This window comes from Callospermophilus lateralis, chromosome 4, assembly GCF_048772815.1.
Source record: "Callospermophilus lateralis isolate mCalLat2 chromosome 4, mCalLat2.hap1, whole genome shotgun sequence".
Lineage (NCBI taxonomy): Eukaryota > Metazoa > Chordata > Mammalia > Rodentia > Sciuridae > Callospermophilus > Callospermophilus lateralis.
The window spans coordinates 2,519,098-2,544,966 of NC_135308.1; the positions used below are offsets into that span (position 1 = coordinate 2,519,098).

Here is a 25,869-nt window from a genome sequence, read left to right on the forward strand (position 1 = left end):
CTGCAGGAGCAGCCAGGACGAGCCACAGTAACTGCTGTGTGAACGCAGCTTCTAGAAAGAAAAGCGACTGCACTGAAAGGAAGCGTCACAGCAGAAGAGCCCAGGGAGCCATTTCCCACACACACCAGGGAAGTCCCCGGAGGGGCCAGCCCTTCCTCTGTGCAATGAAGCCGCTACCTATTTGGCCACATGAAAAACAGACACCATGATATCAGCGTCACCTGTAAGCGATTACCACCCCATATCCAGGCAAAATCTTTCCAGATGAAATTGCATCTTTAGCGACGCTCAGGAACTTATTTCCCATGAAATGGGATTTGCTCTTAGGACCATGCTGTGTGGCTGTCCTGGTGGGGTGGCCACTTCTGTAAGTTTCATGTCATTTTCCCTCCGTGGCAGATAAATGAACCGCAGATGTCCAGACTGTGAGGCTTTGGCTTCTGCAGCCAGGCGTATCCTGAACTCCCCTGCGGAGCTCCGTAGACCCAGCAGAGATGGCTGGCCGGCAGGTACTGCTTCCTTGATTCTTGCTTAGAGTCATGGGAGAGGCGGTTCCCACTTGCACCCTGAATCTGGATAACTTCTCTGATTGGGATGCATCCCCCCGATTTCACAACCTGGAAACCTGACCCTGGCATGGGGCACCAGGTCTTGGGTCCTTGTGGAGGGGATTCGGTCATGGGCTGCCCAAGTGGATGGACTGAGCCATTTGGCAGGCTGGTGGGGCAGGCGTGCTCCCCATGGTCGGCCATATGAGGACAAGCTTTGTCCCTGCTGCCTTCCTCCACGCAGTGATGCAGCACCTGGATCTGGAACCCCAGGCTCCACCGCGGTGAGGACGGAGTTCTGTTCTCCATGGATTTCCCATCTCAGGTCTCCACTGCAGCACAGACAGACGGGGGCACTAATCGCAAGGCTCATGCCTGCCACGTGCTGAAGGCAAAAGACTAAGAAATGGATGGGGTGAAACTGAGAAAACCCCGTGGACCCAGGGCCAGGGGCACAGCCTGCCCCACCTCCTGCTCCCTCCAGGGAGAAGTCCATGCAGCTCAGGTTGGCTCAAGGTGCGAGGACGGGAGGAAAGGAGTGTGTTCTCATGGGGTACTGATCGAGACCCACACAGGGGAAAGATACAGAGAGGGGGATATAGGTGTTAGCATTAAGAAGAGTTAAGGCTTTGATCTACAGAGGAGCCAGTTTCATGATCACTGCTGATTATAGTGACTTTCCAAACCAAGTATTGGAGCCAGTTCTGGAAGCTCCACCGAGGCAGGGAAATGGCAGGGACAGACGAAGACAAGTGACAACGGTCCAGATTGGAGGAAGGCCCCGGGGCTGCTGTTGAAGACGGCACTCCACTCCATGGAGCATGACCGCCCTGCAGGGTTTGGCAGGTGACGGCCAAGTTCTCATTACAGGTGGGACGAGATCAGTCCTGCAGGGCAGAACTGGGGGCAAGCAGAGGCCTTCCGTCAAGAGGTCTGTGGAGTATGGGGGACAAGCGGATACCCAATACCGCAGCAACCAGCTCACAAGTGCCACTGAAGCTCACTAAGGGATTTTGGGGACCTTAAGAGTAAAGGAAATCACATGTGACCTGGGGGGATTGGGGACTATCTTATAAAAGTCACATTCCATCCAACTGGGAAGAACGACGTGCACATGGGATTCTCAGGCATCCGTAAGCACAGATTGATACGACAGCTTGCACCCACGGGTGACTGTAGCAGCATTCCCTCTCTGTCAGGGACTGTGGACTGGACCTGAGAGGCCACTGCAGCGACCTTGGTCAGCACATGCTCAAGGAGCACTGTTCTCTTGGCCAAGTGTACCTCGCCCATTCTGGTCAGTGTTGGCACATGCTGGTGAGTGCTTTATCTGGTCTGTAAAAACATCTCTTGTCATAAAACTTACACAGATTTAACGCTCTAACCCATACATACAAATAATGTCTTACACAACCCAAATCCCACCCAGATATTTTCTATACATTGTGATTAAAAATAAAACTGCTACTGAACTTTGGAACCTTTGTCACTGTGATTGATTGTGCTGGGACAACCTGAAGCCATGCAGGCTGTGTGTCTGTGTGGGGTGTCCATCAGGGGCAGGGCTCCATGCAGCACTGCATCTGCTGGGACAGCAGCTACGGGATCAGAGGACAACTGGTCCTGAGCCTGCCTCCCACCTCGGAGCCTCCTCCAAGGCCGACGGAGTGGACCCTGAGCAATGAGCAGGAAGTGCTTTGCAGGAGAGTTTTATTTGTAGTTGTTAAGGATAAACATTCAGATAAAGAAGGCAAAAAGTGACATTCTGGTGCCCGCCATGTGCACACTCCACAGGGCACAATTATTGCCAGGAGAGAGAAACAGGTAGAAAAAACCACGATACCTGAAAATGTGATGTTGAAGCCCTCATAGGAAATAGAGAAGTCGGATATGAAGCGAAGCTGGGCGGTGAAGTTCCCAAACAGGCCGGCCTTGATGGTGTGAGGCAGCACAGACCCCGTGAGCCGAGCCACTGGCTCCGAGAAACTCCCATCCTCTGTGATTAGCAAGTAGTCGTGGGAACTCTCCAGGTGGAAGGTGTGAAAGGTCAACTGGACCCCTGGGGGAAGGACAGGGGAGAGGCAGAGCCCAAACAGGACAGAGAGACAGGCAGCAGAGTTAACTGTGGCTGAAAACAATTTAAGGATAGGACATCAAGTTTAAGTCAAAATATTGAAATATCTTAACATGAAAATCTAGCTTTGAAATTTGAGATAACATGGATCAAATCAGGTAGTTTAGAAAGGAAAGAAAGGACAGGGATACCCCAAGCAAATGTTCAAATATGTAAGCGCAGCCAGAGACCGATGTAGGTATAGATATAGATGTGGATGAATAGATGTACAGAGAGATGTGGCTGTAGCCCTGGATGTAGGTCTTCATAATGTCAAGGTGGCGAAAATTCTAAACAACTTTTTTAAAAATGGCAAACTTATGCAAAAAAGAAAGATTCAGAGTACATTCCTACCATGAACCCAATGTTGTTAACCTACATTTTTTCTGCACAAAATGCCCTTTTCCTAGTCTTTACCATACTGACCTTCAGTATGAAGGTAAGGATATCTATTTGGTAAGGTGTCTTTGGATTTTATGAGGATTAATGTTTTTTATGGGATGGGATAATTCTGGATAGACTTAAAACACAAGCCAGGTACAAAAATTTCCCTAGGTTAATAATATAAATTAGAACTTAGATAATTGCCTATTTTCTTTTATTTAATCAAATTTACATTCTATTGAATCAGTGCCTCTATTCCTGATGATTATGCCTGATTTCCACTTTATCTTCACCTGCATCCACCAGGTTATCTGATAAAAGGCAAAATAAGGAATTAAGTTTGCTTGTAGCTTCAATAATTAAAGGCCATTTTTCTTCTAAAATCTTATTAAAAGAAGGAAATGGGAGCCTTCAATATGCATGAGGATGCCGCGTATCTTTCTGTGCACACAGCAGCACCTCTCTGACCCAGGCTCCTGCCCTGCTCCTTGTCCTGTGGGTCTGAGAACCGTGACAGACATACCCTTGCCATGAGAGACTTCGATGGTCCACGTGCAGTTCAAGGAGTTAGGATAAAAATCTGGAAACCCCGGAGAAAGGACCGTCCCACTCTTCCCGTGGATGTAGCCTCCACATAGAGCTGGAAATGGAGAGAGGATCGTAGTATCAGTGGTTCACAGCGATGGCTGGATGTTTTTAGATGACATTGAATTTACATGAGGCATGGAACAAGATTTAATGTCATATTCATGAAAAACATACAAAGCCTGAACCTCATTTTCATGGAAATCACCACTTCCCCCAGTTCCCAGGAAGGTGTCCCAGCAGCTCAGCAAGCAGCCTGGACAACAGCGCAGGACAGAGAGACTCTGCCATCAGCAGCCAGCAGGAAAGCACAGGCCAGGGCCCTGGGGCCGCTGGGCTCTCAGCAGCCCTTCCCTGAGCTGTGTCCTTGCAGACATGCCAGGTTCCAGGCTACCCCAGAGAGCCATTTTTGAGGGAAGAAAAAGGAAATTAGGCAGAATGATTTCAGCAGAGAAGTAATACTGGGGTCGGTAGGACATGGAGGTGGGCTTTTTAAAAGATGTTTTACTGTATATGTTCATCCTCACATAGCACATAGTAGGGTCCATACGCATGGGGTGGAGCGTGGTGATTCAGCTCTCGTTCCCAGCGTGTGTCAGATCAGGGTGATCAGCACGGCCATCTCCTCCCACATTAGAATTGCCTTGTGCTGGGAACATTCAGAACTTTCCATCAGCTCACTGACATATCCAACTGACCACTGCTAGCCCGAGTTGGGAGTCGGTGTCAGGGAACACTGGAAGCTCGTGCTCCATCCAGCTGTGCCCTGAGTGGCCTCCAGAACCCACGGCCCTACTCCTAACCACTGTGCAGAGCAGCGTGGGGATTCCTGGGAACACAGAAACACAGACGTCCAGCTGCCATCTGACCCTGCCATTCCAGCGCCAGGTGTGCACCCAGAGGAACCAAGTCAGGATGTCACAGAGACACCTGCCCTTCCAGGCCCACAGCAGCTCAATTCACAAGGACCGAGAAACGGAAAGGACCCAGGTGCTTGGCAGCAGGTGAGTGGATAAAGATGTCCATGCACAATGCGGTATCCACACGCAAGGTGATGCAATTCACCTACAGAAAAGACGAGTCCTGCCTTTCGTGACAGCACAGATGGACCTGGGGGAACTCCAGTTAGGGGGAAGAAACCAGACATGGAAGGACAATTCCTGCGTGTCCTCACGAAGTGGGCATGTGAGAGCCAGGCCTGAAGCCCAGAAGGGGGGAGTCTAAACTCTTGGCCCTGCTGCCTGCCACATGGGTGACCCTTGGTGAGTCATTTGCCCTCAATGATCTCCATGTCTCAGCCTCTAAATGGAAACAGTGACAGGGCCAATCTCCCAGCAGGTGTCTGCAGTTACTGCCGTGTGTGAATCAATCCTTGATGTTTGGTAGACACTGGACTGACAATTCCAGGAGACTGAACTTTGGATCATAACAATCTCACACCTGGACTCAGCCAGATGTGCCCTGAGGGTGCGAGCTTCAAGGGGAGTGTCTCAGCTTCCCTGAGGCTTTTCTTCTTTCCTGCAGTGTCCCTCAAATCTCAAGACCTGGCGCGCTCTCCGGTGATGGAGGCACCTGTGGCGTGCACAGGCGGCAAGCGGCAGCCATGGAGAGAGACTCCTGGCAGTGGCCCTGCTCTGGCCTCATCCTTCAGCTCAGAGTCTCCACGTCAAGGCCACGTGTGTAGCACACAGAGCACAGCCAGGCTGTCCTCTCCCTGCAGCTCCTGCTCTGTGTCCTTGTCATGTGACTGGGCCCCAGCGCACCCAGGGAGCTGGTAAATCCGACTGCTGGGTGTGTCTGTGAGGGAGCCTTTGGACAAGATGACAGACGGGACGGCGAGGAGATCCGCCATCCCAGGGTGGACGGGCATCCAGTCCCACAGAGGGTGATAGAAGACCAAGGTGGACCAGGACAGCTCTCCTCCTAACTGGGAGACTCTTCTCTTCTGACCCGGGCAGTGGAGCTCTTGGATCTTGGGCCCTCAGACTCAGGCCTCAAGACACCCAGGGCTCGCTAATGGCAGAGCGTGGGACTCCTCAGAGCCACAACTGCATGAGCCAGGCTTTCATTTCTGCTGTGTGTGTGTGTGTGTGTATGTGTGTGTGTGTGTGAGAGAGAGAGAGAGAGAGAGAGAGAGAGAGAGACAGACAGACAGACAGACATCCTGGTGCTCTGCCTTCTGGGGAAGCCTGTCTCTTGAGTGTCACTGTGCCAGTCCCTCCACTTCCCTGCTCTCAGACCTTAGGTGTCAGATGGGGCAGTGTCCCGCTGACTCCTGCGTCCTGGGATGATGCGACTTGGCCCATGGAAACGGCTCAGGCAGGGTCTTGCAGGTGGACACTCGCCCGGCAGCCTCATGCCCTGCAGCTCTGCAGACAAGAACCTCTTTCATCCCCGCTCTGTGGGGCCCACTGCTGCCTGTGGATGACTTGCTCTTCTCTCTAGACCAGCTAACGTGAGCTATCATTAAATAAACTGATACCTGGGATGAATTTTATGTATTAATGAGTCTCCCAAGTTCTTCTTCATGAAAGCTACTTCCACAAATGATGTTTCAAAGGGTTAGGTAATTTGTGGGAGGCAGAGCTTGCCTCATGATGCTCCCCAGCCTTTTATGGGAGCAGATTGCCTCTTTCCCAGGGAAACCAAAGGGGACAGCTACCTAACAATCGGCAGAATAGAAGCCTTAGAGAATTAGCTCTGGAATACCTCAGCCATTTCTCAGAAGGATTTCACATCTTAAAATTGCATTGAGTCTATTTGTCACTGTGATGGGGTAGCATTAGATATAAATCTTGAAATCGACTCATCTAATTATGAAGAAACTGCTGTTATTTGGGCCCTGTCCTCAGGCCCAGAGAATAACAAACAAAATAGACAAAAACAGTCCGTCCTCAGAGAGCACGCGCTCTACTTGGAAGAGAAAGGCTGAGACCCACAATGATATAATGTGTCGGTGCTGGACGATGGCAAACCCATGTGAGAGAACCTAAGCAGGAGGACAGGGGACGAGGGTGTGAGACCTGGGGGGCTGGGTCATCAGCCTCAGGGGCCAGGGGGCTGCTCTAGGAAAGTGGTCTATGAAGAGGGACTTGAGAGAAGAGAGGGCATGTGGCACCTGAGCGTGAACTCGGGTCTGAACCTAGCAAGGACCGAGCCTCAATGCCACTGGGCCCACACAGAAGGACTCCAGGTGACCAGGATGGTGAGGACAAAGGAGAGAGGGTCCTAGGTGGATTTCAGGTTGCTGACAGAGGGCAGGCCCCATGATGGCCTTGCAACTCTCATAACGCATTTGGTGCTACTGACCCAGGAGGCAGGGCATCTGCAGGGCCTTGCTGAAAAGTTACATGGGCTACCTAGGGTTCAGCGTGATCATAACTACTGTATAAGAACACACAGGAACGAAGCATCGCATGGCAGGACATTGGAGGCAGCTGGTCAGACAAGGGCAGACCCTGGCTATGTTTTGAAGGTAGAGTCACAGAATTTTGGGTGACAGGTGGGCATCATCATAAAATAGGAGGACTAGAGGATGACAATCATCAGCCCAAATGTGAAGTAGCTGACAGGTGAGGAGGGGCACAGGTGAAGAGGCAAGGCCAATACATAGGGGCTTTGGGTACACAAACATCAAGGTCTATCAGACACCATGTAGAAGGTTGACCTGCGATGAATCAACAGAGCTCGAGGCCTGCTAGACTCCATGTGGAAGGTTAAGTGGATCCATGGAGCTCGAGGCCTGCTAGACTCCATGTGGAAAGTGAGATGGATCCATGAAGATAGAGACCTGCTAGACTCCATGTGGAAAGTGAGATGGATCCATGAAGATAGAGACCTGCTAGATTCCATGTGGAAGGTGAGGTGGACCCATGGATCTTGAGGCCTGCTAGACTCCATGTGGAAGGTAAGGTGGATCCATGGAGCTCGAGGCCTGCTAGACTCCATGTGGAAAGTGAGATGGATCCATGAAGATAGAGACCTGCTAGATTCCATGTGGAAGGTAAGATGGACCCATGGATCTTGAGGCCTGCTAGACTCCATGTGGAAGGCTGACCTGAGATGGCTGCAGGAAGCTGCATGCCTGACAGACACCATGTGGAAGGCTGACACTAAGAGGGCTTACCAAGGCACAGGAGGGACAGCAAGATTGCATGGGACCAACACAGTGAATGTGGACATATTCAGGAAGACTAAACCCAGTGTCAGCAGCTCAGTGAAACTGCCAGTGTCCACAGAGGACACTGAACATGTTGCTGGTGTGTCAGGAAGAAACCCAGAAGAGCAGAGCGAAGCCACACATGGTAACTGTAACTGTCTGACTGGATGGGTATGAATGAGTACATTAGCTTTTCGTTTTTTATGAAGAATTTAAGCATAAAGAATTAAAAACACTTTATATAAAATTGAGAACATATATCAAATGTTGCTAGGAATCTGTACCTGAAAATCTGTATATGCTACATAAGCTGATAAATTAATTCATGCCAAGCTACATTTAAAAGTTATACAATCCATAAATCTTTATTTCATCCTGTGTCCTAATATCATTAAGGAAAATGGAGCATGTCCTGGGAAAGCCTGAGTGAGAACACTTCAGCTCAAGATTATTCATCGACACAGACAGAACTTAGAAATCATAGCCCCCAAGACAGACCACAGACAGAGCCGCAGGCAAGGCAGCCGCGATGCTTATCTTGACTCACACAGGTGAAGCTACAACACAGTCCAAGTCACACATTATGAAGATTTGAGTAAAAATAGCTCCGTGTATAATCTTCATTTTTTTTTAAGGAAAGGAAATTTGATGTGCAGAGAATAAATTGATATTTTCATCTAAAATCAAAGAGAGGAGAAGAGGGAATAAAATGAGCTACTTGGCTTACATTTTAATGCCCAGATGGGTCTGGGTGGTATGCATGGAAAGACATGCAAGGTCCCCGTGGAGCCACCAGTTTAGCCACACACGACTTGAATTCCACAAATGGCTCTTCACTCACTGCAGAGTCCTCTGAGTAGTCATGGAAGACAGTGACACTTGACTCCTGCTGTCCTTATGGCTGTGATCTCCTGAGTTGTGACTCTCTGTGTTACTAAGGCCCCAGATCCAGCCTCTCAGGAACCCTTTGGACATAAGACTAAGATTCACAAAAGTGAGGACAGGAGAAGAGGTGATGGGAAGAGCTGAAGTCATCTTCCTTCCACGTTCAAGTTCAGCTTTGGCTTCTGCTTGAACCTGGGCCTCCACTTGGTCCCCCATTCAAAACCATTTACTGAGGAACGCACAGCTCCTTTCCAAACACTCTTTTGTGCTCTTGGACACACGAAATGAGTAAGACCGAAAAGTTCTTATTATCCCCGAATTTATGTTCCAGTGGGGAAGGGAAAAATGCATTTTAAAACAAACTAAGTAGACATGAATTATTCTAAGAATAAGAATATTAAGTTGCTTTCAAAACTCAAAGGAGGATGAGGTGGCCAGACTGGATGAATAGCAAAGAGACAGTAGAGGGTGGACAGCTTCATGTCCATGCTGATGTCCACTCAGGAATGGTGAGTTGAGCAAGGGCTAGAATGTTGGTGGGAAGTGGAAGGCCATGGGAGTGCAGGTCCACTCAGTGACCTCCCTGTGGTGCACCGTCTGCTGTGGTTTCTGCTGCTGCTCATTCCAGGGGCTTGGGTTCCTGATGATCCTCCACGTCAGGCCCACAGAGCTCCCACAGATGCTGCAGTTACTGTCATCCATCATTATTGGCCCCTCCCTCCATCCTGTCACCTCCCAAGGCACTGGCCAATGTCTTCGATAGATGGAAGTGTGCCTCTTTGCATTGTAGCCACTTTGGGAAAATCCACTCCTTGCTGGAACATCAGCTCCAGTTGGATTTTCCATGAATTATTCTGCCTCAATTCTTATGTGTAAAGCATAAACCAAGCTGTAAAGAGCATACTGGGTGTCTGATGGAGAACTGGCATGCAGGCAGGCGAGCAGTAAACACATAGGAGAGTATGTGCAACAGTACTAGAGTTTTGGAAACCTGTATACAGAAGACCTGGGCGTCAGGAACACCCGTGAGGCTGAAAGGCTGGCACAGCATTAGCAGCAGCTGGTGAAGGCTGATTGCATCCTTGCACAGAGCATGGCAAAGAGTGGCTCAGGTGAGGAAGCCGCTCACTACACCATTTTGTTGGGGCAACCAGAGGGTGAGACCAGGAATAGGTAACTTCTGTGTTCTAGGCTGCCTGTGGGGCAGAAGCAGATAATACTCCTGATCCAGTGCTGAAATGTTAGAGAAAAAAATCATTGTTTCTAACATTGAATCAAGAATTCATGGGGCTTTTTATATTTTAATGCAAAGGAATGTACAACACCGATGCCTGTTGAGAAAAAATCCATTTCAAAATTGAAATTACTGATCCCGAAAGGTTCAGACGAAGCCTCTCATGCGTCTACATGAGCTTTAATTTCAATTCATGAACCTAGACAATATTTTTCCTGTTCGGGGGGTTGATCCTGGGATCTTGTCCTTGCCTAGATAGGCAGCACTCCACCACTAAGCCCTGTCGCAGCCCTAGCCTAGACAACCTGCCAGCAATCCTAGGTTTAAAGACGGCCTCGTTCATCACCATAGAAGCAGAAGTCTTCGACTTTCCAATCTCGTCAGTTATGACTGAAGGTTCTTCAGCTCCAACAGCTAGGAAGCCCTGTGTTACCACTTGCTCAACTGAACCGTACAAAAGAAAATGTAAGGAAAGGCAGCAGCTCTGGGTGGGCATTTCCAAATTCCATTTTCATCTGTAGTGCAAAATGAGGGAAAGAAAGAGCTACGGCAGCTGCACAGTAGCACCCAACAAGCCTCGTGTGCCTGCACTCACTGTAAACATAAACTGCTCACAGGATTGACTGACTTACAGAAAACTTTAGATAAGCAACTTGATAAACCATCTCAATTCAAATTCAGTTTCACAAGAAAAACAAGGGTTGAGGGTTTGGGTTCTAATTATTTTTAATCTACAACCATAAAATATGACAAATATTTTGTATACTCTATATGACAAACTCAGGGTTTACAAAATTTAACTATTTTTGTTTTTCATTAAGGCACATATTTATGGAGCATATTGTGAAGTTCTGACACACATACACATTGTGCAATGGTCCAACCAAGCTATTTAGAATATCCACCACTTCAAACATTTATCATTTCCCTGGGATAGGAACATTCTAAATCCACCTGCTGGTTACTTTGAAACATGTAATGTAGCCTCCGGCCACCCTCTGGGCCCCAGAATGTGAACTATTCCTGCTGTCCACTTGCAACTTGTGCCCCCTGATCAGGGTTCTCCACCTGCTCTCCACTCCCCAGCCCCCAGTGCACACTCTCTGCTCAGTACTTCTGGGAGACCCACGTGTCAGGCCAACACAAAAATGATATGCTGGGGCACTCGTCTTTCGGCTCCTGGCTCACTTCCTCCAGAGGAAGGAACGCCCTCCAGTCATGTTACTACCGCAAATGACAGGTTTTCGCTCTTAGGGTTGAGTGGCGTTCTGTGGAGTCCCTGTGCCCCAGTGTCTCCATCCACTCATCTGCTGATGGACACTGTGTGACTCCACATCTGCTGCTGAGGACGTGCAGCAGTCGGGGTGCAGGGGTCTCTTCTGTGCACCGACTTCCTTCCTTTGGCTGTGGGTGCAGGTGAGCTTGCTGGATGCCACGCAGCTCCATCTTTAATCCGTGAGGCGCCTGCCTGCCCCTTGCACAGGGCTGGGCTGGCTCACCTGCTCCCGGAGCTCCCCTTGCCCTCACCAGCACTTGCTCTGCTGGTCTCTTTACTACAGATATTCTAGCAGGTCTGAAATGATCTCTCCTCTGGTTTCAATTTGCATCTTGATTTATAACATTTGACTTCAACATCTTTCTGAGGCAAATGCAATTGATATTACAATTAGATGATAGTAGAATTATAACAAAAGAGGAAGAGAAAATGGTATCAGCTGTTTTCTCATTAAAATGTCCTTAAAGGTCATGAAGAACAGAAGTGGTATGTGCACATCATGGTCTCTCCCGTGACTTCTCCTCATTCCTTCTGCTGGCTTCATGTGCTTTACTTCCAGAGACAGCCTTAGGCCACTCACAGTGTCCACCTGCACTTTGCAGGTGCCAATTATTGTGTTAGTACTTTGGTAAAAGGTCAAGAATTTTAAATGTTCTGCAGTTACACACTGTTCTTCCCTAAACCCTGTTATTTGCAAGCATTATCTCCAAGAAGTTAAGGTGTTTGATGAATGCATATCTTCTTTAGTGTTTGAAAAGAAGACCCTTCAGTCTATAAAATATGGAAAATATATGTCTATGGCATGTACATAGAATTTCAATCTATATATTTAATTTTCATACACACATTCATATTTAGAAACAACACTATAATAGGGTTATATTCATGACTAAAGATAAAATGCCCAAAGCATATTTGCAAATGATCACAAGTAATATATTTTTGGTATGAGGTTGAACCCTATAGTGACCTGATAATCAAGATTGCTATTTGTTCAGATTTTGAGGACTAGATCTGTGAAAAGAAAGGGGTAGTCAATAGCACAGGGAGCCTGAGGGTCTCCCAAGGGCTGGGGCCAGTGCCCCTGCTGGGCAGAGGGTGAGGGTCAGCGGGAGCCAGAGCAATCTATGTGGCTGTGGACAAGTACCTTGCCTAGACCCGAGTCAGAGAAAAATCATGTGTGACTGCTGGGATGCGTCAACTGACTGTAGTGCTCCTGCTGCCACTTAGAATAGGTGCTTTCTAACAAACTGTGGATAAGAACCCTTCCTACGTTCAACGCTCGGAGCCACTGCTGGAGGACAGCCACCGCTCCAGTCTTCATTTCTAACCAGCTCTTCTACCTCCAACAGAAAACGTGGTGGGCAAGCCAGGTGTGTGTCACTTTAAGGTACCCCTCAGCCAGCTGGCTGTGACTCCCCATGGAATGCACACCCTACCGAGCACCCAGACAGCCACACTGGCTCCCGCTGCCGCGCAGCCCTGGCCAGCGCAGGCCACCTACCATCGCAGCTGGGCAAAGCATGGTTCCACTGATGGTTCTGCTCGCAGACCAGGGGCTCCTCGTCGCTCAGTGTGTACCCCGGGTCACAGCTGAAGGTCACAGTGGACCGGATGCCAAAGTCCCTGCCATGCCGCCGGCCATTCACAGGGATGCCTGGGTCCAGGCAGGAGTCCGTCTCGAGGGTCACACCTGGAGGCACAGAGACACATCACCACGGAGGTTAGCTGAGAAGATGTGCGAGCTGTGGAAACGCAGCATGCTCTCAGACACAGTCAGCAGGAGAAAGCGTGCAGCTAAGTGACCCATTACCAAGCTGATTACCAAGATCCAACAATCCATTAATGTAAAAACAAGGGTTTTCAAATACGTGACTCTGTTTTTCAAATTAGAGAGATTCATATCGGTATGCTATTTACCATAAGATATCTAAATAGTACAACCTTGAATATTCATTAACCTCTGAATTTTACTTTTCTTCATTGGAAAATCAATGAACTGCTAAATGAAGGCCAGTTTTCTCCCTCCATGCATCACCTTTACTTTCATGATCTATGTCATGAGGTCTTGGCAGTCACACTGTAACTTTCCTATCTGTGCACACACACAGGGATGGATACTTAGGATGAATCTAAAACTACACTGGAGTTGATTGTCCAAAAATGCATTCCACAAATCATACAATTTCAAAATCTGCACCGAAGTCAGCCATTATTGAGATGCCTCCGATTAGCCCATACTAAAATATGTGCAAAGATGAGTGCTTCACCTAGTAACTAGATCCAGTCTCCAGAGAGTGTCTTTATTCCATTTCACATTTCTTACCGTCTAGAATCATGATGAAAGTTAGGGGGGAAAAAAAGAATAGCATTACAATGTTCCCAAATGCCAAAGATAGACTTGCTGCTGCTATATATCACCCTTGGTAATGTTTGGAACACAAACCATGATCTGAAATATTAGCAAAAAAATTATTAAAATAGTTCCAATGTTCAGATGGTTAAGTTCCCCATGGTCCTGGGACACTATTTTTTATACCTACATTTTAACAGAGTTTGAGGGGTGTGGCTTATGAATAGCCTTCCCTCCTAAGCCTACTACTAAATACTGATTCTGGGTGATTTTTTAAGTAATAAGTCATGAGGGTAATAACTCTTGTTGGTATAGTGAACTGTCACCCAGGGGGCAGTGGGACACGCAGTGGCTCAGCGCTACTCAGCTGAGGGGAAAAATCCACCAGCAGGAAGGACCAGTTGCTGCTGCTGCTCCCAGGCCGCGGGGTGTGCAGGGGACAGTGTGTTGGTCTTGCTAGGTGGGCTCTGAGCACAGCGTGATTCCAGGGAGGAGCCACTGGAGACTAAGTCCACCCACAGGGCAGTGAAGTCGAACACACCATGGCACAGGGCCTGGTAAGAGCTCTGGACCCAGAGCTGGGGAATCCTGGGTCAGCAGCAGGCCGTGCTCCATCCTGCTCTGGGTTTGGATCCCCAGGTTTTGCCCTGTGTCCTTCTTACTGGCTCTTTCTGCTTTATCTCCTTTTCCTGTCATAAATAGGATGCTGAGTCTCCTAGACTCCGCGGCGTTCTTTGAGTCCTTCCAGTTATCAATCCCTAGGGTGGTCTGGACACCTGGGAGGGACAAAGGTATCAGAGCTGACCGAGTACAGACCTGGCCCTCTGCAGACTGTGTGCCTGACCCGTGGCCAGCGCTGTGGTAAGTGCTCTCGTGGTTAGGTTTCCTCAAGGAGTGGTGGTGGTGGTGGGTGGAATGATGAAGGGGAAAAGAAGCAAATTAAAAAATGGAAAGCAGACTCCGAGATGGCGGGGCAGGGGAGGACCCATGAGTGGCGTGACTCTGAGTGAGGGGTGGGACATTTTCCCTCACAGGGGCTCTCCTTTAGGAATTTAGACTTCATGGAGCATGGACAGGATTTTAAACAGCGGTGTGTTGGAAGCCCAGCCCAGGACGCCGGGACACTGGAGTCGCACTTGGCGGAGGACCCAGCCACCAGTGCATCGCTGGGCCCCGTTGCAAATGCAGAGACTGAGCCCCGCGGAGTTGGGCAGTGCGGAGACTCAGGGCTACCGATCCCTCAGGGCTGCAGGGGGTCAGACTGCCATCGCCTCACCACAGGGCACCAGACGGAGGACCCAATTCTGGACATGGCTAGGAACAGAGAGCCCAGCTCCGTCCACCTCACTGGACGCCGGTGGGAGACAGGCCCCCATCTTGGAAAGCCCACCTCCTCAACTCTGGGCGGGTGTAGCCCGCAGCGCACGGGCATCTGAACAGGTGTGTGACCCCCACCCACCCCTCCACCGGCCGTGATGACCCAGAACCTTTCCCGCCAGCTCTCGGTGGGCGTGGCTGTCAGAGGGCATGCCGCAGGACAACCACTCCCCTCTCCTCGCTGTGCTGACCTGGTGACCACCCAACACAGTGACAGCGCTCAGTTGACCAGGAGCGCGGGGTGGCCAGGGCGCCGCATGCCCAGACTGAGCCCAGGGCTGCGGACAAGAGGCACGTCAACTGGGGCCTAGTGGGCAGGAGAGGGGTGGGGGACAGAGACCCGAGCCACCGGGATTGGAGAGGCACCCAGCAGGGGAGGGAGGGCCACCTCACACGGATTGCGTCCCCCACCCCGAGGGCAGAGACTCAGCCTGGAATGCACAGCGCCCCCTACTGGAAGAGAAGAAAATGGAATTCCGAGTGCATTTTTTTTCTCTTTCCTTTTTTCTTTTTATCTTTTTCTTCTCTCTTTTCCTCTCTCTTTTTTCATTCCTTTCTCTTTCTTTTCCCCCTTTATTTCTGCTTTTCTTTTTACTTTTCTTCCTCCTTCTTTTTCTCTCTCAACCTCCCAAGTGTTACTATTTCTACTAGGTATGATTTACTAAATGCAAATAGGTGTTTGCTTCTTATTGTCCTCCCATGTACTTAACTACCCTAAAATACCTCCTGTCTAGTCTCCTGCTAATAACCCCTTCATGAGAGTTCTCCTCCAAAGTAGCTAAGATATACTAACCCCATACCCTCACATCATAACGTCCTATGCCCAACCCTCAGTTCTCTATATGCCACAGAAACTGTATGTCTTTTATGAAGCTAATGAATATATTTTAAGTTATAATTGAATCCAACATCTCTAGACATAGAGACTAACTATAAATATATTAATAACAAAAACTAGCACATAGATGATGTATAGTTGATATTGGAAACTGTTTACATTCATTGTCTCCCATCACAAAGGAGAAATCTCGGAACATTACAAGAGGAACACAAATCTATAGGGGAAAAACAACAACACAATAGTCACACAGAACTGGAAAGAAACATGAGCAACATGAAAAGACAAGGAAACAAAGGACCAGAGACAATGCAGGTTAACTCAACATTAGTGAAGATAACATCTGCAGGTCAGGTAAAGATTTCAGGATATACATGGTTCAGAGGATCTGGAGACTCCAGGAAGACTTTAAACAGCAAATGCAGACAATGAAAGATCACTTTGACAAGGAATTACATAAACAAATCCAAGAAGCAAAAGATCAACTCTACAGGGAGATAGAGGTTATGCAAAAAAAACAAACAGAAATCCTGGAAATGAAGGAAACAATAAACCAAATTAAAAATTCAAATGAGAGTATCACCAGCAGAGTAGAACACTTAGAAGACACGACATCAGACAACGGAGACAAAGTATTTCATCTGAAAAAGAATGTAGACAGCTCAGCAAGACTGATAAGAAACCACGAGCAGAACATCCAATAAATATGGGCTAGCATAAAGAGACCAGACTTTAGAGTCAGAGGAGGGTAGAGATGTCCAAACCAAAGGAATGAGCAATCTGTTCAATAAAATAATTTTAGAAAACTTTCCAGACATGAAAAATGAAACAGAAATCCAAATCCTAGAAGCCTACAGGATGCCAAACATACAAAACCACAAGAGATCCACACCAAGACACATTATAATGAAGATGCCCAACATACAGAACAAGGAGAGAATGTTAAAAGCCACAAGAGAAAGGAAGCAGATTACATTTAGGGGTAAACCATTAGGTTAATGGCTGATCTTTCAACACAGACTCTGAAAGCGAGAAGATCCTGGAACAACATATTTCAAATGCTGAAAGATAATGTCTTCCAACCAAGAATCTTGTATCCAGCAAAATTAAGCTTCAGGATTAAAGATGAAATAAAAACCTTCCATGATAAACAAAAGTTAAAAGAATTTGCAGCTAGAAAAGTGGCATTTCAAAACATCCTTGGCAAAACATTACATGAAAAGGAAATGAAAAATAACAATGAACACCAACAGCGGGAGGTAGTACAGTAAAGGAAAAACTAATCAAAAAAGGAAAAAATCAAGTTAAATAACAAAAAAAACCAAATATGGCTGTAAATACAAACCATATCTCCATAGTAACCCTAAATGTTAATGACTTAAATTCACTATTCAAAAGACATAGGCTAGTAGACTGGATTACAACAAAAGACCCAACAATAGGCTGCCTACAGGAGACTCATCTGATAGGAAAAGAAATACACAAACTGAAGGTGAGAGGTTGAGAAAAATCATACCACTCACATGGACTGCGGAAGCAAGCAGGAGTGTCCATACTCATATCAAATAAAGTAGACTTCAAGCCAAAGTTAACCAAAAGGGATAAAGATGGACATTACATACTGCTCGAGGGAACCATTCACCAACAAGACATAACAATCATTAATATATATGCCCCAAACAATGGTGCAGCTATGTTCATCAAACAAACTCTTCTTAAGTTCAAGAGTCAAATAGACCACAACACACTAATCATGGGTGATTTTTGCACATATCTCTCACCACTGGACAGATCTTCCAAACAAAAGTTGAATAAAGAAACTATGGAACTCAATAACACAATTAATAACTTATACTTAATTGACATATACAGAATATATCAACCAGCATCAAGCAGATACACGTTTTTCTCAGCAGCACATGAATTCTTCTCAAAAATAGACCATATACTATGCCACAGGGCAACTCTTAGCAAATACAAAGGAGTAGAGATATTACCATCATTGTATCTGATCATAATGGAATTAAATTGGAAATCAATGATAAAATAAGGAAGAAAAATTCCTACATCACATGGAGAATGAACAATATGCTACTGAATGAACAATAGGTTACAGAAGACATTAAGAAGGAGATTAAAGAATTCTTAGTGGTAAATGAAAACACAGACACAACATATCGAAATCTCTGGGACACTATGAAAGCAGTACTAAGAGGAAAATTCATTGCATCAAGTTCATTCCTTAAAAGAAGAAAAAATCAACAAATAAATGACCTCACCCTATACCTCAAAGCCCTAAAAAAAGAAGAACAAATCAGCAACAAATGCAGTAGAAGGCAAGAAATAATTAAAATCAGAGCTGAAATCAATGAAATTGAAACAAAAGAAACAATGAAAATAAATGGACAAAACTAAAAGTGGTTTCTTTGAAAAAATACATAAGATTGACAGACCCTTAGCCAGGCTAATGAAGAGAAGGAGAGAGAGAACTCAAATCACTAGCAGATGTGATGAAAAATGCAATATCACTACAGAAATATATAAGATAATTAGAAATTATTTTGAAACCTTATACTCTAATAAAATAGAAGATAGTGAAGGCATTGATAAATTCCTTAAGTCATATGATCTGCCCAGATTGAGTCAGGAGGATATACACAACTTAAACAGACCAATATCAATTGAGGAAATAGAAGAAGCCATCAAAAGACTACCAACTAAGAAAAGCCCAGGACCGGACGGGTATACAGCCGAGTTCTACAAGACCTTTAAAGAAGAATTAATTCCAATACTCTTCAATCTATTTCAGGAAATAGAAAAAGAGGGAGTACTTCCAAACTTTCTATGAGGCAACAACACCCTGATTCCAAAACCAGAAAAAAAACTTCAGACCAATATCTCTAATGAATATAGATGCAAAAATCCTCAATAAAATTCTGGCAAATCAGATAAAAAAATATCAAAAAGATCGTACACCATGATCAAATGGGATTCATCCCGGGATGTAAGATTGGTTCAACATTTGGAAATCAATAAATGTGATTCATCACATCAATAGACTTAAAGATAAGAACCATATGATCATCTTGATAGATGTAGAAAAAGCATTTGACAAAATACAGCCCCTCTTTATGTTGAAAACTCTAGAAAAACTAGGGATAACAGGAACTTACCTCAACATTGTAAAGGCTATCTACGCTCTGCCTCAGGCCAGCATCATTTTAAATGGAGAAAAATTGAAGGCATTCCTCTAAAAACTGGAACTAGACAGGGATGCCCTCTCTCACCACTTCTATTCAATATAGTTCTTGAAACACTGGACAGACGAAAGAAATTAAAGGAATAACTAAATGAAAATAAGAACTTAAATTAGCACTATTTGCTGATGATATGATTCTATACTTAGAAGACCCAAAAAACTCTACCAAGAAATGTCTAGAACTAGTAAATGAATTCAGCAAAGTGGCAGGATATAAAATCAACACCCATAAATCAAAGGCATTCCTGTGTATCAGCGACAAATCCTCTGAGAGGGAAATGAGGAAAACTACCCCATTCACAATATCCTCAAAAAAATAAATAAATAAAATACTTGGGAATCAACTTAACAAAAGAGGTGAAAGATCTATACAATGAAAACTATAGAACCCTAAAGAGAGAAATAGAAGAAGACCTTAGAAGATGGAAAGATCTACCTTGCTCATGGATAGGCAGAATTAATATCATCAAAATGACCATACTACCAAAAGCACCATACAGGTTCAATGGAATTCCAATCAAAATCCCAATGGCATTCCTCATAGAAATAGAAAAAGCAATCATGAAATTCATCTGGAAAAATAAGAGACCCAGAATAGCTAAAGCAATCCTAAGCAGGAAGAGTGAAATCAGTGGTAACACTGTACCAGACCTTAAACCATACTACAGAGAAATAGTAACAAAGACAGCATGGTACTGGCACCAAAACAGGCTGGTGGGCCAACGGTACAGAATGGAGGACACAGACTGACCAAAAAAATTACAACTACCTTATATTAGACAAAGGTGCCAAAGCATGCACTGGAGAAAGGATGGCATCTTCAACAAACGGTGCTGGGAAAACTGGAGATCCATATGAAGATGAAATTGAATCCCTATGTCTCATCATGCACAAAAGTTAACTCAAAATGGATCAAGGACCTAGGAATTAACAGAGACTATGCGTCTAATAGAAGAAAAAGTAGGTCCTAATCTTCATCATGTGGGGCTAGGCCCCAACTTTCTTAATAAGACTCCTAGAGTGCAAGAATTAAAACCAAGAATCAATAAATGGGATGGACTCAAACTCAAAAGTTTCTTCTCAGCAAAAGGAATAATCTGTGAGGGGAACAGAGAACCCACATCCTGGGAGCAAAGTTTTACCCCTCGCACATCAGATAGAGCACTAATCTCTAGGTTATATAAAGAACTCAACAAGATAAGCACCAAAAAAATAATAAATCAATCAACAAATGGGTCAAGGACCTGAACAGACACTTTTCAGATGAGGATATACAATCAATCAACAAATATACAAAAAAATGTTCATCATCTCTAGCAATCAGAGAAATGCAAATCAAAACTACTCTAAGATACCATCTCACTCCAGTCAGAATGGCAGCCATTATGAAGACAAACTACAATAAGTGTTGGCGAGGATGTGGGGGAAAAGGTACACTCATACACTGATGGTGAGACTGCAAATTGGTGCAGCCAATATGGAAAGCAGCATGGAGATCCTTTGGAAAACTGGAAATGGAACCACCATTTGAACCAGCTATCCCTCTTCTTGAATTATACCCAAAGGACCTAAAAACAGCCTACTACAGGGACACAGCCACATCAATGTTTATAGCAGCACAATTCACAATAGCTAGACTGTGGAACCAACCTTGATGTCCTTTAATAGATGAATGGATTTAAAAAATGTGGCATTTATACACAATGGAGAATTATTCAGCACTAAAAAATATCATGGCATTTGCAGGGAAATGGGTAACATTAGAGCAGATTGGGCTAAGTTAGCCAGACCCAAAAAACAAATGATGAATGTCTTCTCTGATGTAAGGGGGGTGATTCAAAGGGGGGTAGGGAGAAAAAACATGAGGAAACTGTGCAGCAACCCTCTCAAAGCACACGGAGCACAAGGGCACCACTGTGGGGGGCGTGGTTCGGACTCGGAACACGCAGAACAGAAGTGCAGGTGAGCTCTCAGCAGAACCTTGAAGAGAAGGTCTCCCACCCTCCTCCAGGACTTCCAGAAGGTTCTACCAGGTGAGTGGGGCCTACAGCAGCCCATGCCGTCTCTGGGCACTGTGATAAACTATGCTAACCTTACTGCTTGAGTTTTAGAGGGACACAGTGCCTTTATTTTATTCATTTATTTTGGGGTGGTGCTGAGGATGGTGCTGAATGCCCCACACTGCTAGGCAAGCGCTCCCCCTGAGCCACACCCCCAGCCCCCACATTAACCTTGAGCCCGTAGGGCCTGACTCCTGCAGCACTGACGTCTGTACAACGCAGGGGTCCGCAGGCAGGGAGGGGGCCATGAACAAGAACGGCTCACAGCGCCACCACTTGGGCTGAAAGGCTGAGGAGAGATGAGTCCCGTTGCTGTTTTTAAGTGGCATGAAGATTCGACACAGGCCACCCCTGTGTCAACGGAGCTGTCCTTGTAAGAGTGCACTGAGGGGCAGGTGTCCTCTCACGCCCGCGTGCTGGCTCCCAGGTGCACTTCCTCCGGGCCTGGAGGAGCCTGACTGCACCTCAAGGGTGGCCGCTCCAGCCTCCGTAGGTCCCTGCTCCTGCCCTGGCTCCTCCCTTCTGCTGTTCCCTCTGCTGCCCTCTCCGTCCCCCTTTAGGCTCCCTCCCGGGGGTTGTGTGTGTCTAGGACTGTGCTGACACAGGGCTCCTGGGCACCCCACGTGCCTCACTCACCACCTCGGGCCTCCACTGGACACCCAGAGCTCCCGCTGGCACCACAGGGCCACGGAATGGCCATGTCCAGAATTTAGGCCCCTGAGAGCTGGTGCTCGGGAACGCTGCCCAGAGACTGCCCCTCCACAGACCTTGTACACCAGGCTCCAGGGCAGCTCCTAGTCTCTGCCACCAGCGGGAGCAGCCTGGCACGCGCGGCCTGGTGCGCCATCGTCTGCTTTGTCTGAGAGCCGCAGGCCACACAGCCTGACCCTCCCAGCAGGTCCAACTCCTTCCTCATAAACACGCCCTTCCCTGGACTGGGGTCGTCCATTCCTTGCTTCTCTTGAGACAAACGGTTGGTCAATACCAGGAGTGGTGGCGAGCCAGAGCCCAGTGTGCCACCTCTGTGTTGGGACTCCCGTGCAGCGTCCATGTCTAACCAAGAGCCTGCACAGGAGTCGTCCAGGGCCTTCTGGAGGACCCCCAGCAGGTCCCCGCAGGCAGTCTGCAGGGCGTCCTGGGCCTCAGGAAACAGCACGAGGCCCTTTGTCCTGGGAAGCCACTGCCCCTGCAGACAGCCACCTCCTGCTTTCCCCAACCTGAGGGGGAGAGGGTTTCCAGACCCCTGAGCCCGGAGCCTTCTGACACACGCATGTCACTCCCTGCCAATGCACTGTCCTGGTGACGGTTTCTTCCATTATGTGAAGAAAGAAAAATGTCAAAGTTCATTGTTCCGAGGGGCAGCTCCAGGTCCTCCTGTGCACCTCGCTGAGGCAGAGCTTAAGTAAAACCCCGACTCTGGCAGTTCTGTCAAGACAGCCTGAGACCCAGCTCCCTCTTAATCCAGCCCACGGTGTTCTACTCTTGCATTAGTGAGAATGAAAAGCCGATAGAAACCCGTGAGCACACTGCCTTCCATTCAGTTCCAGGAAAACAAAACAAAACAAAACAAATAAGAGCAACTTGTTTGTCTGAGCTGAATGAGCATATGACATCACTTCTACTCCCTGCACGTGGCCATTAGAGCACAGGTTGGCAAAGTGGGTGAAATACTCCATAGCTACTCACGTAGAGAGAGGGAAGGCGAAAACTTTGTTATCCTAGTTACTGGAGATACCACAGTGTCTGGAAATACCACTGAAGTTTCCCGCAAAAAAGGCCGACAAGGCCCGTAACCCTGGTCTAAAACCGGGTATGGGGCGAAGATGAAATACTCTGCTCTTCAATGCTTGGGAGTTTTCTGAATTCAGATGATCGCAATGTGTACATAGATCATTTCCCCAGAAGAAGTGCTACCGTACAGGAATGTGCAACGGAGGGAAGTGGGGCTTTTTCTGGTGCTTCAATTTTAAAGGATATTTCAGTGAAATGAACGCTAGATCCACGTATATATACATGAAGAATACCCAGTACCTTTGTATCAGGTTTGAAATTGATCTTTAAGTTGTTAGCCATTGATTTTCTTGCCATGAGATATGAGCATAGTCTGATTCCTTTTTTATCAAAAGCATGCCCAGCTGTATATGTGAGCCGAGTATCTTGTGTGCACTCATGTGGGAGGGTAAGGCAGAGGAGCGTGCATGACAGGGGATTAGTTCAGCTGTGCTGGATAAGGGCACAGACAGACATTTGCAAAGAAAAGGGGAGGTGAGAGAGAGAAAGAAGATTAAAAGGCAGAAGGATGAACATCCATGGATTTAGAAAATTATATATGGACATAGGTAAATTATATATTAGCCATGACATTAGATTTATCTGACTTATTTTTAGATAAATTGAACAACCATGAGATTCCTACAATATAAACGTGTGGCTCCTTCAGGCCCATGGTCCCCCTCTCCTGTCCCCCGTGGGCTGGGAGCGTGGAGCCCGTCCAGAGACCCCCTGCTTTGTTGGGTTTTATATTCATTACTGTGGAAATTTTGTCCTCAGGGAACACCCGCCCTTCAACTAGATTCCAGAGGATGTTTATGTAAATGTGACCCCAAAATAATATAATGAGTGGACCTCATAATTTCAGAAGCTAAAATCAAGAGCAGATTTTTGACTAGAGGAAACAGAAGCGGAAGGAAGCCTTTCTGCCTGGAAGTCCTGTTATCACTGCAGAAACACTCGGCCACCGGCTGGCAGGTGGCAGGGCCAGGCTGGGACTCCCTCCTGCCCCTTCTTCACAGGCTCGGTACCCAGTGAGATGCTTCGGCATGTCTTAACAGAGACACACGTGCCACACAGGCCCTAGAAACAGGGACCCTGTCCACTTGGGGCCCGGGTAGGCAGTTTTACTGTCATGGCTTAGAATGCTCCAGGCCAAAGGTGCCGTCCTAATGATCGAAGCGTATCATTGCCCTCTGCAGTAAGGTGACAACACACTGAAGTACTTTATCATTGTACCTCGGAATGGACAGTCCGTAAGTATTTGGGGGAGTGTGAGGAGAAAACCCCAAGGCGCTCCGCAGAGATTGGGGAGGAGGCTTGGCGGAGCCCACAGGGTCACCCCAGCGGATGCTCCTCTGTAGGCTGAAGACAGAACATGCCCGGGGCCCCAGGAGGGCCACTTACTCTCGTAGTGGATGAGGAAGCCCACGCTGGAGCGGCTGCTGTCGGTGGTGAAGAGCAGGTACAGGAAGCTCCCCGTGCTGACGAGGAACTGGGGGGCCTGGGTGCCGTGGTATTCTCCAATCAGTGGGGAAGAGCTGGTGGGCCCGTCCCTGACTTCCAGAGTGTCGTAATTGACTTCCGTCTGGAACCTGTGGACGTGCATCATGTCAGGAAAGACGTTCAGACTCCGGAACTTACAGACCTCTCCTACCACCCTCATCCGGTGATTAAAACCCCACACATACCAACATGAATGTGTACCTGTATCTATCTGTACATTTATGTATAACACACACACACACATGTGGAGACACACGTAGGAATGAGTGTGTCTTTCTGGAAGAAACAGGACACTCTAACCCACCCCCCCCCATCTTATATAATACTCTACCTTGTAACACGACAGATAAAACTTAAGGTCGTTTTTCGGCTCTGATTCCAAAACCCCATGAGAGAAATGTCCCATCAGGGGAACAGACAGATGACTGTCAATTATTGAAAAACCCCTGCTTTTGTATTCTGAAAGTGTTTTTCACAATTCCCTGTTTGACACCATCATGGGCACCTAGGAACAGGCACACTCAAGTGACATGATCTCCTAGAGGAAGAAGGGCTCGAAGCACACAGCCACACAGGTACCTCTCCTGGACAGAATCCTGTGCTCTTTGAAGCACATTAACAGGACGCTGGACTAAGCTGAACGACTTCTCAAACTCAAAAGCTAACTTCAGTGATTTGAAAGAGCTTCCGACAAACGCTTCACTTCCTTGTGCTTCCAGGGAGTCTGGCTGCAGTTCCATTTATATAAAGTCGCAGCCACTTGGGTCCCCTCAGACGTGACGCTGGTGCCATTCCAGGCACGGAGGTAATTTTCTAAATGGCCTGTCTAGTCCTCCAAGAGCTAACCTGCTTTCCAAGTGTCTGGTTTTGCTCTCAGGGAGCAGCCGAGGCGTCGTAAGCCTCTGACTCACTGGGTAATGGGAGCCAGAGTCCTCGGAAGCCTGCGCCACTGTTCTCCACTGGGATTGTCGATGAACAGGAAATCAAGGGGAGACAGGAAGCTACCTTCGTGGTGCGGCACACATCAGCCCAAATGGCATGAAGCCAAAGTTCTGCCCTGTTTATCATGAAGCAAACTTCTCTTAGTGAAAATGCACACGAATCCGAGGTAGGTGCCCTGGAACCTGCCCTTCCACAAGAAGGAGCCAGAGGGCTCTGCCTCACATGGCCAGACCAGAACAGACTCACAGGCTGGGGCACTGGGGGGCAGGCGGTGGGTGCTGACTTTGTCTTTTAATCTAAAGATTATGATTCCTCAGATGTTTGAGCTCAAATTCCAGGAATCTGCACAAGAGTGGAGGCCATCACATCTGAGGGGTCCACACGCTTTTATCTCCTCCTGGTCTTCCCAAGAGCCAGGACTGCGTGTGACTTCCAGAGTCACCTCAGAGCAGAGACCCCTCAGCACTCTCATGGCCCAGCAACCTGACTCACATTGCATGCAGAGTCACCCTCGTGGAACTGCAAAGCACATGGACAAACTCGCCCCCCCACCCGAGGGGACTCCACTGGCCAATGAGCA

General features: G+C 47.3%; 1 protein-coding gene across 1 annotated transcript in view; it reads right to left on the bottom strand.

Moving 5' to 3' along the window:
• The window catches only part of Csmd1 (CUB and Sushi multiple domains 1), a 1,328,246-nt gene that overhangs the window by 294,384 nt on the left and 1,007,993 nt on the right, over positions 1 to 25,869 (bottom strand). Inside the window, exons 17-20 of the mRNA XM_077109222.1 lie at positions 24,249 to 24,436; positions 12,689 to 12,877; positions 3,569 to 3,685; positions 2,392 to 2,607 (exon numbers count right to left, since the gene is read on the bottom strand). Of these exons, the coding sequence (XP_076965337.1) occupies positions 2,392 to 2,607; positions 3,569 to 3,685; positions 12,689 to 12,877; positions 24,249 to 24,436 (710 nt within the window). The remainder of the gene's footprint in view (positions 1 to 2,391; positions 2,608 to 3,568; positions 3,686 to 12,688; positions 12,878 to 24,248; positions 24,437 to 25,869) is intronic.